Raw genomic sequence first — 15,394 nt, 5'->3', positions numbered from 1 at the left:
TGTGGTGGCAATAACGATGAAATAATGTTTAGTTGTTGTGAAGAGTTTGACAGTTTTCATCAGCGAGCCATGTACAAGTGGTATGAAATTAAGTGATAACGATCCCAAAAACTAATAATTTTTAAATATTTTTTGGGAGGACATGATTTGTAGCAATTTGAATTCTCACTCACAACATGTCAGTTTGGTCAAAGGTCATACTTTTCAAACTATGACGCTGTAGGAACCCCTCTGACGTCAGTTCTGCATGTGCAGGGCTCTGAGGTCAAGTTAGCTACAACACACATACAACATCTGGATAGAATTTCTAAATAAAGGCACAGAAACTACTTGAGGAAAGTTTAGGAAAAGATCATGATTTGGATTAAGATATTTGTTACTCACACAAGTTTACATACAGAAGTTATGTACAGTTCATCATAAAAATGATGTTTATAGATGACTTATGACGTTGTAGAAAACCCTCTAATGTCAGTTCTGCATGTGCAGGGCTCTGAGGTCAAGTTAGCTATAATAAATGTGCAACATTGGGAATGGATGTGATTTGTCCCAGTCCCAACAATGGATGAAAGATAAACAGAACATTTGTGATTCAAAAAGTACAACACGTTTCAAAGTACTGCAATTTTATTGTACAGAGGAAAAGGACGTCTCATCATCAACATCATTCATACTTTCACACAACAAGAAATGGACACACTGTCACAGTATTTACAGAGTTTAAGATCCACACTACTTCCAATGAATTTGGAGTTCTGACATTGTGTGTAATATGTTTTACTGCCAGGGGAAGGACCTCTTGCTGTCTTTACTGCAGAAACACACTGTGGACTGAATCATCTGAATCATCAGAGTGTTGTGATGAGGAGCTGTACAATCAGAGAAAATCCCTGTGAATGTTTCAAGAGACTGCAGGAGAGAGTCTGAGTGTGTGACTGAAAAATGCACTGAGTCAGCTGCTCCTAAAAACATCCAAGTTTTTCCAAAACAGCACATTTACAGAGAGGATCACTTCAAGTACATCAGTCCATAAACATAAGCCTTCAGCTACCGAATTAAGAAAAAACAGTTGACATAAAAAGCTAATGAAGTGACATTAACTCTTCAGCTAAATGAATATTTGTTAATGCTGCTGACTGTCAACAAGAGAAGAGGACACAAAGGCTGATCTAAAGCCACTATGTGTCCATTTTTTAATATGATCTTTGAAATTATTCGCATAGCTTGTAAGACTTTGAAACATTGGTGCAGTCTCTTTTGCTATTAGTGTCTTTTTGTATACTGCCACTTGGGGGTGCCAAACTCAAATGTTTTCAAATTTGATTTTCACTGAACTGAAATAAAATATAAAATAAATGTCAATCTCATAACATCAGCTGTTCAGGAGTCCTTGTGGGCGAACATAGGTGTGATTGTGTTTGCAGGAAGGCTCTGCCCACACACTTCAGTCCACAGCAGTCACTAACATAACTGAGATCAGTCCACTTTCTTCGGCTTTCGATTCTTCCACATGACAACTGCAGTGAAGGCCCCTGTGAAGAAGCAACAACAAGGTAATAAAATGTGTTACTAACAGGACTTCAGTAATATTATTACATTTACTATGATAAGTAACAAGTTACCATCTGAAGTCATCCACACTGCAACACTGCAGGACTGACTGGACACCTCAGTTACTGTTTACTGTTTATAATAACCATCATTAACACATGCTAAATTGATGGTTATTTAAATGTCATTCATAGTTATTTTACTGTTAACATTCAAACAATGTTTATAAGCTTTATAAAGTATTTATTAAGCAATTAAAAAGTTTTATGAACATTAGTTGCAACTTTATAATAACCATCTAGATTACGTTTATAGACATTCTTTAGAATTGGGACAAAACTGTATTTTGAGCAGGTTTTGATTTATTGTCCAATTATGCTGGAAAATATATTTTAAAAGATAAAAACTCTTGGCTTTGATGAGCCAACTTCCTAGTGATTACAGTTTTCCAGGTGGAAAGTCTGACAGAGTTGGCAAAATGTTGTTTTTTTTCATGTCACAGCACAGTCATAGTGAGCAGTGAGATTTTATTTTTTCATTGTCTCAGAGTTCTCAATGTTAATCAAAATACACATTTTAAACCATAATTCTTATTTAGCTTTGATTTAGAAGGACTACAGAGTCGGCATGTTATGATTGAGACACATCTGATGAAAATATTATTGAATCAATTTGTCTAAAATTAGAAAGTTTACCAGTATTCCCCTCTTTTTTAAACCAGGAAGTGAGATAGGGGTCCTTAGGGTATAGCTAATCCTTTTTTATGCCTGATTAAATCATGTTTCTGTAAAAATCTGAGACACAACTTTAAAGAGACAACATTTTCATTAGAAATATACAGTATCTCGCAAAAGTGAGTACACCCCTCACATTTCTGCAAATATTTAATTATATCTTTTCATGGGACAACACTGAAGAAATGACACTTTGATTCAATGTAAAGTAGTCAGTGTACAGCTTGTATAACAGTGTAAATTTACTGCCCCCTCACCCTAACCCATCAAGAGAATTAGCATGTTTTTACATCGATGTTATCAGTAGGTATTGTTAGATTTTGATTTTAAAGGACTTATCACATTTTTAATTTTTGTTTGAAGTTGTGAATTCTTTTCTGGCACAAGGCTGTTTTCTGGCACAGAGCAAGATTAGAAATTTAAAAATGAAAGTGAACAAAAACATTTCCTATATTACATATATTTCATATATCCTTACATCCTTAAAGAATACATTTTCACCAAAAATTGGAATTATAGAGTTGCTATTAATAATCTAAAGGAGTAAAAAAAAAAAAAGTATTGAGCTAAAGCAAATGAGGAAAAACTAATAATTTTTAACTTTTTTTGCGAAGACATGATTTGTAGCAATTTGAATTCTCACTCCCAATGTATCAGTTTGGTCAAAGGTCATACTCTTCAAACTATGACGCTGTAGGAACCCCTCTGATGTCAGTTCTGCACGTGCAGGGCTCTGAGGTCAAGTTAGCTACAACACATATACAACATCTGGATAGAATAACTACTTGGGGAAAGTTTAGGAAAAGATCATGATTTGGATTAAAATATTTATGTTACTCACACAAGTTCACATACAGAAGTTATGTACAGTTCAGCATAAAAATGTTGTTTATAGATGACTTACAAACTAATTATTAATCATTAAAAAGCATGACAAATATCTGCTCCATCTCTCTATATAATGATTTCGTAAAGGTTTACAAATCATCTGGTAATCATTAACTAATACACATACAGTATGTAAAATACTGTATTACAGTATACACAACAATAAACTGTTTAGTCAGTTATTCAGATTGATTGTGATCATCTGTTATCAGCTATGATACAACATATAATTTATGAACTAAATATTTTATATTGCACAAACTAATGATGATTAATTAAATTACAGCATTACAAATACTTAGTGAACACAATTTAAGACAACTATTAACTACATTTTAATTAACTTTCAATTTACCATTTACAAATGATGGTTATTATAAAGAGTTACTGATGCTAGAAACAGCCTGGGAGGCATCGCAACCCGTTTCACAAAGACAAGAACACCAAATCTACTCATCTCTAAATGTGAGTCCTCATGTTAACTCGAAAGGTCCAAATGGCCGCAAAATAAATGATCTACTCACCTTTTCCTCTATCAGAAACCACAGTCCAAGCATTACTTTGAAACCCATAACCAATATCCAACACTCGTTCAACACTTGTTCCTCTGTCTCTAAGCAGCGTATGTGGCATTACAATCTAGGGGTGTCACGGTATGAAATTTTAACCTCACGGTTATTGTGACCAAAATTATCACAGTTTTCAGTATTACTGTGGTATTTTTTAAAAAGTGTGTTGAATACATGACTGTTCAGCAAACAACAGCAATACCTCCTTTGTCAAGTTTGTTGCTGACACAGTGGTGTTAGGCCTGATCAGCAACAGTTAACAGGCCTATCTGAAGACAGGCCCCCTTCCTCCACGTGAGCCCTATCATGCACCCTTCCCTTCTCCTTACACATATTCCATGTATATATCCCCCCGCCACACACACCTCTTTTATTCACACATATATCCCTGCACACTATCAGCTGAGCGATCAACTGCATTTCACTACATCTTGCATTAGTATTACAAGCATGTGACAAATAAATCCTTGAATATGTTCAGAAGGAACTGATAGTCCTACAATAACATGCAAAATATTTAAATTGTAATTAAGTAAAAACACAGTGCACAAACACTGCAGTGTTTCACAAAAAGACTTCATTTGTGTGGACATCCAGGTTTGGTTTATCACCAGTTTTGTCATTTTTATTTTTTTAATCAGTCCGAGAGAACGACGGTATCAGTGATTGATTAGTGATCAGTCTGCCCTCCTCTCCTCCCTCACCTGTTCACTCTGCTGTGAGAAGATCTGAACGTTTCTCACAGAGAAACACAGACTCTCCTGTTTTACATATAGGCCTCCTTATACAGTTGTTTAATGTTATAAGTACATCTGGTTGGTGTCGATGTCATTAACCATCACGTTAGTTTCTGTTGTAATTAACTCCGTCATTCAGTCTCCTCCACACGCAGCTTCTCTGCAGTTGGTCTGTGTGTTTGCGCCAGTTAAAATAGAAGCGTCCCGTCAAAATTTAAAATCTATTAATAATTTATTAGTTATAGGTCCGGGTCCGTATAGGACGGCGTGTGGGTCCGGACTCGGACCGCGGTCCGCCAGTTAGGGACCCCTGCTATATAGTAATACACATGTAGTGATTGTCAACTAAAATGGTTAAAACAAACGAAGTGTATGGCATTGTTGTGCCTTCAACTAGTGCTCAATAATGCCATGTCTTCATTTCACCGTCTCATCTGAAGTTTGTTAGGGGTTGTAGGCTACAAAGTGCACCTGTGCAGCAACTTGAGCAGACTCAGATGAGACGCTGGAAAGGCTCACGGTGCCTACACCGCGGGCGCGGTAATCCACCGAGATAATATATATTTTTAAAATTAAAACGGTAATTGTTATAGTCAACATTTTTACCGGGGTTTACCGCTACACCGGTAACTGCGACACCCCTATTACAATCCTACTGTTCCTACTGCTAAATCAGCCCAAAAGATTGCTGATATAAGAAGAGACTGACACTTTGCTGAGCCACAGATACAAAGGTTTTCACTAATAAAGTAGAAACTACTACTTTGCTAATGAAAGCTATAGGGTTCCTTATGGCTGGACATACATATACAGCCATATTCTTGCAAGGCAACAAGTAAAAGAAATACACAAGAATATTTTCCATAGATCAGGGCTCTGCAATCTTTACTATCAAATCAGCCATTTTTGGACAAAAGGAAAAAAGAAGCCACAACTATTTTTTTTAGTTACCTATTTTCCTCTGAGACTTTTTTGGGGGGTGAGGCATCCATAGCAAGCCTGGGAAAAGTCGAGAGTAGCCAGCAGCCAAATGATATAATTGCAAAACCTCCCAAATTTCCCAAGTTTTTCATTGCCATCTCTCCTCCTGGGATCACAATTCGCACGTATTTCTCCTCATTTATTACACATTTTCACACTGTGTTTTTTCTTATGAAAAAATTTAAAATTTACACATCTTAGAAACTTAGAACATCTGCAAAATATCAATTTTATGTGTTATTGTAATCAAATCTAAAATTGGACTACTCAGCTAAAAGCTGTGGTCCCATTGTGCATTCCAGCCAATAATTGTCATTCATAATTCAGCTACAGACATCTGCTTGCAAAACATGTATGTCAGTTATTATGTTATTTTCACTCTGTTAAAGTCAACAGAATGCAGGGAACATATGCTATGAAACTCAAATTTTCTCCCCTGCTTTGATTTAGAATTTTTGAGGATTCAGGACTGGCAAGTTTGGGTTATGATGCACTTTTTTTTTTTCATTTGGTGTTTTGGCTACACATTTTCACAACAGAGTCACTAAATACCAACAACATTATACAGGAAAATTAAAGGGACAGTTCACTCAAAAATGAAAATCTAATCATTATCTATTCACCCTAATGCTGACTGCAGCTTTAGTTTTTTAGTCCACAAAACACTGCTGGAGTTTCACAGGAAAACAGTGCTACAGAATCTTCTAAACAATGGAAGTGAATGGTGACCAGTTTTCAGATGTAATGTAATGTAATACTGCTCATCTGGTGTAATCCAAGTCTCCCAATGCCACCACTTGCCAAGCTGACTTAAAAGATGTTACACCATGTTTTTATCTTGAATCTTCTACTGGGTGTGTGTGGTGTAACAGTGTGCAGCATGCTGGGGCTTCAGGAGACATGGATCACGCCAGACAAGCAGTAAGGAGGCATTTTATGGAGGTTTTTCTGTTATGTTTTTTTTACATTTGAAAACTGGTCACCATTATCTTTCATTGTGAGATTCTGCAACACTGTTTTCCTGTGAAACTCCAGCAGTGTTTTGTGGACTAACAAAAAAAAACCTGCACCCTCAGTCAGCATGAAGGTGAGTAGATTATGACTGAATTTTAATTTATGGGTGTATTATCCCTTTAAAATGTAAAAAAACAAACAAACAAACAAACAATTGTTATTTGTTTTTTCTGTTTTTTTCTGTTTTTATTGTTTGTCTGTCTTACTTCCATAAGACCTTTTGGCTGTTAATGTGTCTTTATGTAATTGTCTCTTGTTTTGTATGCCTTCACTACACAGTTAAAAATAAATTTAAAAAAGCCAAAAAAAAAAAAAACTAAAACAGCCACGTATCAGAGCTTGAAGCTGTGTGTAACACACATCTCACTAATGCTTCAAACTGTAAACCAGCACAAAAATGACAACAACCTACATAAACCACCATCCATTACAAACACTAACAAAATATCACATTTACATTTTGGAATGTAAACCAGCAAACTTAATAAAAGTATTCAATCCAGCACTGTGCATGATGGGAAGTAGTTTGAGAATGACGGTGTACTCACCTATACAGAGGAGCAGTATTACTGCTGCGATGCCTGGCAGAATGACCGAGTACTCCCGAGGAAGAAAATATTTGTGCAGTACATGATCACTGTCCACAAAAGGCTGGGAAAGGACAGATACCACATCAGACATTTACTTTAGAAAGTCTTCTTAAACATTCACATGTAACACTGCATGTAATAATAATATTTTGAGAGACAGCTGAAGCACGCAGGTGGTGGCCTTTCACATGATCCATTTTAAAAAATAAGAACCCACTGCAGAGGCAAAGATGTGTTCACTTTTAGGTGATTTTGACAGAACAAAATATGCAAGGGATAACACAGGAGTAAGTGATTTGTCATTGTTTCATTTTTTTGCGTTGATATCTGGCTGTTTGACAACTTTTAATGCTGATATCTGGTGGGGGGTTAACCATTTTTAGCATTGATATTTGGCTTCTTAACCATTTTTAGCATTGATCTCTGGCTTCTTAACAACTTTTAATGTTGATATCTGTATCCTTGATATCCGCCATTTTTTAACATGTTCACATTTAGAAAAGACAATGGGCCTCATGCAAGAACATTTTTGTACTCTTATCCTAAATTATTCTTATCCTAATCCTCAAACTTTTTCTTGTACAAAGGGCTTGTACAAACACGCCACATCAGATTCAAAAAACACTGGTAACTTCAGATATCTGTGTAAATGATCCACCTGTGTGTATTTGAGTCCACTTGTGTGTGTTTCTAAATGAGCATAAATAACACCCCAATAATAGCATATAAGGCTACACTTCCTGTCCCATATATCAAGAAGTGTTCATTCGTGAAAATGGCATCAAAGAGTAAAAAGAAGAACTTAAAAGAGTTTTTAGTTTGACGTCCTACTTTCAGAGAGCCATGAAGGAAAATCTGTCATTTTAGCAGTGGAATTAAGTGATCTGCTAAAGCAAAGAAACCGAAAAGGTGAGTGCTGCTAATGCCGAACTACCGGAACGTCGCACTGCCACTGGAATAAAGAAGAAATGTCTCGATATGAAAATGGCTTCAGAGAAAAAAATAAGAAAACGTCTCGCCACAGCAAGGCGATGGATGACTGCAGTGGGAGGAGGGCTCAGGGGAAGTTTTCATCACAGAGACAGAGGACAGAATAAGTGAGGGTGTTCACCTGGACAGAGAGACATTACCAATACAACTGACAGTAAATTATAAATGATTATTGAATAAATGATGATGGGCTTTATATGACTCTTACAGTACGGGGCTTCAAACTAACTTTTTCACCACCTTCCCAAAACTTACAAGGGTGAGCATTAACATTGTTCCACAGCAGCCACGGTGACAAGGCCGCCCTAAGAAGTGTCTACAGACTTTTTATTTATTGGTCTCATGTGTGCAGGCATCAGCCAATGACAATTATCCCAAAACGCCACTTAATCTGCCTGATTATTTGGCCAAACGCGAAGCAACAGTCTCCTCCTTCTGGTTGTTTTAAGAACTGTACTGTTTGCTTCCAGCAGAACGCCTGTCCGCATGTGACTGACATGAAGTTCAAACTTCTTTAGATGAAACAAGCCTTGATTTGGAGAGGAGGAAGACATTCAGGACGTACCAGTATGATGACCCACACAGAGTAGTATGTAAACAGCAGGAGGCTGAAGACAACAAGACTCATGCCAACTGCTTGATCCACTCCTGTAGCCTGAAAACACAGACACGGGTAGTTATATGTTGCATGCATGACCAAACTCCAAAGCAAATGATTTTAATATTTCTCAACCTAAACTGGAATGAGCAGAGGATAAAGGCACATGTGCTACCAACTGCACACATGGTTTTTAAAAATGTATTCCAATACAATTACTAATCCAAGTTTCACAACATTTAAGTAATGCAACTTGATTATTGTCCATTACTTCTGGACGGACATACTGGACCTATTTTTCAAGCCTTTCCCATAACGATTACTGATTAATCTGTTGATCATTTTCTCAATTGATCAATCAGTTGTTTGGTCCATAAAATGTCAGAAAATTATGGAAAAAAGTCCAAGATGACGTCCTAAAATGTCTTGTTTTATCCACAACTCAAAGATATTCAGTTTACTGTCAGAGAGAAGTACAGAAACCAGGAAATATTCACATTTAAGAAGCTGAAATCAGAGAATTTCAACTTTTTTTTAATTAAAAAAAATACTGGATTATCAAACTAAATGAAAATTAATTTAACAGTTGATTAGTAATAGCTTAATTGTTGCAGCTCCAAGTGTTTTATGTTGGTTGCTGGATTATTAGTTTGTCCAGCTGTTCCTTCCTTTTTTGTGCACAGCTGATTGATTGATTGATTGATTTGAAGACAAAAAATGTTGAAATTACCACCCAGTGAAGCATTTTTTCACTAGAGGTCATGATAATAAATTGGCAGCTGTGTGTGCACTGTGCGTGGTAGGATATACTTCTTTATTTTAAAATTGTAATCCTACTAATAACTTACGCAATTACATAAAATTAAGAGTGACTAAAAATCAGAGGAAATATCCTGTATGTATGAGTCAAGGTCCAGATGATCTTACACCCAAAACCATATTTTCTTTGAAGTTCCTTTCCTGATAAAAGTCATTAGTGTGACTAAACAAACCCTCTTTAGATTTAGGGAGGATATCATGCAGCTGGTGTCACTGGCAGAGGAGTACTGTACTCCTCCTGATGACTAAACTGACCTTTACGTGTGAAACTGCCCGAGCCCTCCTTTAAATAAACAAACGTCGCTGAATAATGTCTGTATAAAATTTCTGGACAAGTTGAGATCTTTTTTCAGCATGTGACAGGAGCAGCAAGAAGTCGGAGACAGCTAAACTGTCTCCTTTTGAAGAGGACAAGTGTCTGAGCTGATGGATTGAAACATCTTCTCCATGGCGTCTTACGCTGGAGTCAGATGACTGCAAACATGTCCTGTAATGTAGGTCAGAGGCTCTCAGCCAAGACAGAAAATTTATCAGGGACACCCGCATGTGTCACTTGGAATAATTTTATTCACTTGGTACTCTATTCATTAGGGCTGCGTATCAATTCAGATTCCCCAAATAGATTTGATTCGATTCACAAGGTCCCGTTCCAATTCAATTCAAGATTCGATTCAATTTGATATCAATTCAGTCAGGGATATTTCAGTTACAGTACCAATTTTGCTCTCAGAGAGCTAATGCTGTAAATCATACAAGGAACTGTCTAACCTGGTGAATTATTAAAAATATGAATATTTACATAGAATTGACAAACAAGAATTGACCCCAAGATCTTGCGCCAGAGGCTAGTCATGCGAGACCAACAGGGTTCCACACATCTGTGGGAGAAAAGACATATTAACAGACCAATTTTGGGATTTTTTGAATCAATATTGGACAATCAATTTGAAGAAATTAATTTTTTTAAGCCAGCCCTACTATTTATTACTCCCTCCTTTTCTACATCTACTTTCTATGCTTGAGCTGCAATAACGAGTGAATTTCCCAGGTGTGGGGTCAATAATCTTATTTTATCTTATCTTAACAACACACGAGACATGTATTGGAAAGATATTAGGCATATATTTAAAATATCTGCACCATGTCAGCACACAATACTTATAAAATGCATACACATACACCAAGATAGTATGACTGTCAGATTTTGATTATTTAAAATAATTTTGCATAAAAAAAATCTTCATATATAAAACACAAATAATAGAAGATATAAAATAATAGGTCTGGGAGAGCTGGTTTCCACCATTAATGGGTGATGTATGCTTCACTGATGGGAAGAGGATTTTTATGTATAAAAAATATATACAATACACACACACACATACATACTATGGCATGCTGATCAGGAAATTATTATATATATAATATTAAGTTTGAATACATGGAATGAAATCTAACATCTTCCTACTGGTGCCACCTTGTGTTTTCCATTTGTATTATCGCTTAGCTTGATGCTAACACATAATGAGAATTACCAATTACATGCTAACTGAAATTAGCATTCCAATTGCGGTAATATTTTCTAAACAAATTGATTTATTTGACTTCACATGATAAACATAAAAGGACATGTGTGCTCATACTGTCAGTCATACATTTCCTCTGTGGAAACAAACTAATATCTGCTGACTTTAACTCAGTTTGTTACTCTGGATTCAACACTCCACACTGATCAGCTACAGCAGCCTCAAAGGGTCAAAACTGGCTTTAAATACAAGGTGGAGACATTTAACAGGCAGCATACATATATTTTTATTTTTCTGTTTTATTTATGATTTTCTTATGGCACTAACTTGATGAGCAGGAACATCTAAATGTAGCAGTCTACTTCAAAAGGTACATGTTTTGTTCATTCTCTTATACATTTTATTTACCACTTTTAAAAGTAGTCAAGTTCAGGGTTTTAAAATTGTCAGTATTCAATTTCATATGTTAAGGATGGTATCTTAATGGCTCATATCTGTGCTGTGTGCAGTTTTCAGGAACTCTTAATTTGGTCTCTTTTTTTTTAATTCTTTTAGTGTCACGTCATTCAAGCCTTCTGGTTCCCCTGGGTTCACAGGAGATTTGGCTGAAAAGTTACAATACTTTGTTGAGCTGGAAAACTTTGCTGAATTGCTGTAATTAGATTCTGTGCTGACTCACTCCTACAGTAACACTGTACAGAAAAATATTTAGGGCTGGGATGACATCCACATCTCCTTAGTGGATACTACCACAACATTTAGGCTGGGATGTTTTAGTGATTTGGCCGGTGTGAGGGCCTTCACAGCCCATGAACACTATCTGGAGGAAGCTCTTTTCAGTTAACAGACTATAATATGTATTATTCTGAAATGCATCATTCTGCATAATGACCACTTTTACTTTTGGTATTTTAACTACAGTATATCTTTATGCTGATACTTTCACTTAAGTAAAATTGTAGTTTTGCGCTTGGGTTTTGAAGGGACACTGGAAGGCAGTCAGTTGGACAGTCATGAGACAGCATCAGTTTATATAAAAATGTTATACTAAACGGTGCACAATATTCATATTTTTTGGATTAACTTGAATGGTCAGGATAATTTATAGGATTAGTGATTTACAACATTTTTTCTCAAAAGCAGTATCTCAAAATAATACATTATCTCAAAACAATGATTTATTATCTCTGACATCAGTCAGTCTTCATGACTTTTACTTAAACTGGGTTACTACTGAGAGGTAAATAAAATACTTTCTAAAAGTAAACTGGTACATTTAGCTGTTCAAGTTAGTGCCATAAGAAAATCATAAATAAAATAGAAAAATAATAATATATGTATGCTGGACTGTAGGTGATGAACAATCAGTCAAGAGCTGCAACGACTAACCAAATAATTTCTTGTTAATCTACTACTAAGTTCATCAGCTAATTTTGATAGTCAAGTAATCAATCACAATCATTTTTTAATAAAAAATGTCCACTTAAATGTGAAGATTTTCTGGTTTCTTTACTCCTCTCAGACAGTAAACTGAATATCCCTGGGTTGTGGACAAAATTTCAGGACATCATCTCAGACTCTGGAATACTTCTTGAGATTTTCTGACATTTCATAAACCAAACACTAATCGATTAATCCAGAAAATAATCGACAGATTAATCAGTAATAAAAATAATTGTGAGCAGCAGCCCTACATCAGTCCATTGAAATTATGTTGAGAACTGAGTAGGAATCTATGCTTGGGATATATATGCTTTATTTATATATTTTTATATCTTATATACTTAGATGAGTCTGGAAGTCAAACAACCAGCACTATAGAGCACACTGATTGTTCTGTAATTTTAGCAGCTCTCTATGGCTTCCAAAATAGTTGCCATTAAAATAAATGAATCACAATTAAAAGGAAAACTATATATTTAAATAAAAAATACTCTGTGTACAGAATTACAGGTCAGTGCTGTTCGCCCTCTATTCAAAGAACTGGCAGGTTTGACAGGTGACATCACTGCAGTGGCAGCACAGTTCTCTCACGTCAAGGCTGCTTTGTAGAGAGCCGCTCCAAACTCCATTCAAATATCTGCAACTTAACATTTCATTTGCTTATTTTTTTTAAATATACGCAAGTCACACATTAGATACATTTAATTTATTAATTATCAACGCCCTCTCGTAAAATCGGCCTATACAGAAAATGTGTAAACGCCTTCAATCAATTTCAATTGAAGTTTAAATCAATGACAGGCACAGAAACGTTTGGGGATAACCTATTTTAAAGTTGGGAGATTTGTAAAGGGCTTTAGCAGTCATTTACGGATTCTGTACGTTTGCAACCAAGTAAGTAAATTGTCTATACAATAAAACGTAAACGGAGAGCTTGTTATAAACGAATTTAGGCCTACTTTCAAACTATAATCTAACATCAATATCTCTGTTCTGGTTTCTCAGAACAGTGAAGATTAGCTACAGTAACGAAGAATTAGCGGGCAAAACTCCACTGGTGAGTGAAACTGTCCACAGTTTTCACTCTGTTATATCAGAGTTACAGCTGAATATCTATATCTGCGTTTCGGTTTCAACTAGCTGCCTATAATTCGAGTTTAATCGTCTTATCTGTCTGTTCTTACCATCTCTGACAGCTTTGTCTGCTGACGTTTCCTGATGTTCTTCTTCCTGCTGATAAATCCGGTGAACAAGCTGCATCCCAGGGTCTCTGCTGCCCCCTTCCGGCTGATACGCAGAACACAGGTTTAAGTCAGAATGAATCTACCGCAACTGCAACTTCTTTAAAATATTTAGGTATTTAATTTTTTAGCTTTGTGGTTTGTCTTTATTCCCAATTTCCTTTTTATTTCCCCTTGTTAAAGTATGCTGCTTACAATTGCCACCCAAATTTGAACCATCACATATGTCCAGCACACATTATATTCTTTACTTAAATTACATTAATTTTGAGCATGATGGTTCACTTTTGGCCATGGACAAAAACATAACATAAAAAACATAAAAAAGCTTCCTCTTTTTTTTTAGGTTTCTATTTTTGAGTCCAGACTAATAAATGACACATACATTGTGTTCTTAGCACATATTTTGATCGTTGAATGAACTAAAAAATGGTTGTTAAAAAAAACATCTAGTCAATGTTTTTATGTTCATATGACATGTAGTCGATTTCTTGTTCAATAAAACAAATAATTTCTATTCACATAACATAACAAAAACATGTTATTACAACAATAGTTGGCAGCCTAACACTGATCACAAAAATGCTTTGCATTCTTAACATAAAACTGCTGTAAGTTACTATCTTTATATCCAATTTATTATTTTGTTGCACAAACAATTTAGTAGAAATTAGTCAAAACAACATTTATTTTTAGAGTTCAGACAAAGCATATCGGCCGACTTCCCAGCATGCATTGTGTATGAGTTTAAGCTCTTCTAAGGCACTTCTTTTTATTTATTTATTTGGATCCCCATTAGCCACTAACAAGGTAGCAACTACTTTTCCTGATGTCCACACAAGTAAACATTACATCATAATGTAAAAAAATAATAAAATTCACAAAAACTACAATTACCAACATAAGTCATGTTTCACAAATCAAACTTGTGTAATGTACTCAAGCAAATATGAGCCGTCTTGGAAAGACAGTTTAACATAAAGTTTTAAAGGAAAGAGGGCGTGCATTTTGTGAAATCTGTCTGAGGTACAGGGGCAAAAAGTGAATGAATGAAATTAATGAATGAAAACTGATGGATATTCATTTATGCCACTTCACTATGCCAAGTTCACTCTGAATTACTCTGTTTGAGAATGAACAGAAAAATTAAAAGTATTTAACTTAAGAATGCTTTTGCAGTGTACGTTTTTAAAAGTCACCTGAATTCAGGAAACAAAGTCACTGAAACTTAAACTTTTATGGGGGAAGAACCCAAGACTCGCCCACCTTGGTGTCAGAATCCTCCCTATTTTTGAGGTCTCAAGGTTGGCAAGTATGATCGTTATATGAATGTACATCAGCATCAGCCATGTGTAAATGAAAAATAAATCAATCCACACCAAACACAGGATGATGATGATTCCAGCCTTTTTTTATTTGGTACGCATGTTCATGCAAATCATAATTAACTGCTCATCAACACTGGCAAATGTTGTTGACATACAACTGTTAATAAAACAGATCTCAACTCTTGATGTGAATTTAACATGTATTTCACTAAATTCTAATAAAAAGAGAGAAAACACTTGTATTTGGAGTTACAAATAAAAGAGCAGATTTTAAATTCATGAGTTAACTTTTGAAGAAAACAAAATAGTGTGCCAAAAGTGTAGACAGAATGTGTTTATTAACTTATTAAAGGTAAGTTGCGTGTTTTATATGCATTTATTGTAA

At 35.5% G+C, this 15,394-nt stretch overlaps 1 protein-coding gene across 1 annotated transcript; it reads right to left on the bottom strand.

Moving 5' to 3' along the window:
- Positions 1 to 845: 845 nt before the first annotated feature.
- Positions 846 to 14,417, bottom strand: dpm2 (dolichyl-phosphate mannosyltransferase subunit 2, regulatory). Its single transcript, XM_084746628.1, has 5 exons — positions 14,404 to 14,417; positions 13,625 to 13,727; positions 8,620 to 8,709; positions 7,023 to 7,125; positions 846 to 1,532 (listed from the first exon to the last, which is right to left on the bottom strand). The coding sequence occupies exons 1-5, from the start codon at positions 14,415 to 14,417 to the stop codon at positions 1,477 to 1,479; spliced, it is 366 nt and encodes a 121-aa protein (XP_084602754.1). The 3' UTR covers positions 846 to 1,476.
- Positions 14,418 to 15,394: the final 977 nt, after the last annotated feature.

Source organism: Lutjanus erythropterus, chromosome 20 (assembly GCF_056507025.1).
Source record: "Lutjanus erythropterus isolate fLutEry1 chromosome 20, fLutEry1.hap2, whole genome shotgun sequence".
NCBI lineage: Eukaryota > Metazoa > Chordata > Actinopteri > Lutjaniformes > Lutjanidae > Lutjanus > Lutjanus erythropterus.
The sequence above is the reverse complement of the archived record's forward strand: the minus strand, read 5'-3'. Positions and strand labels throughout refer to the sequence as shown.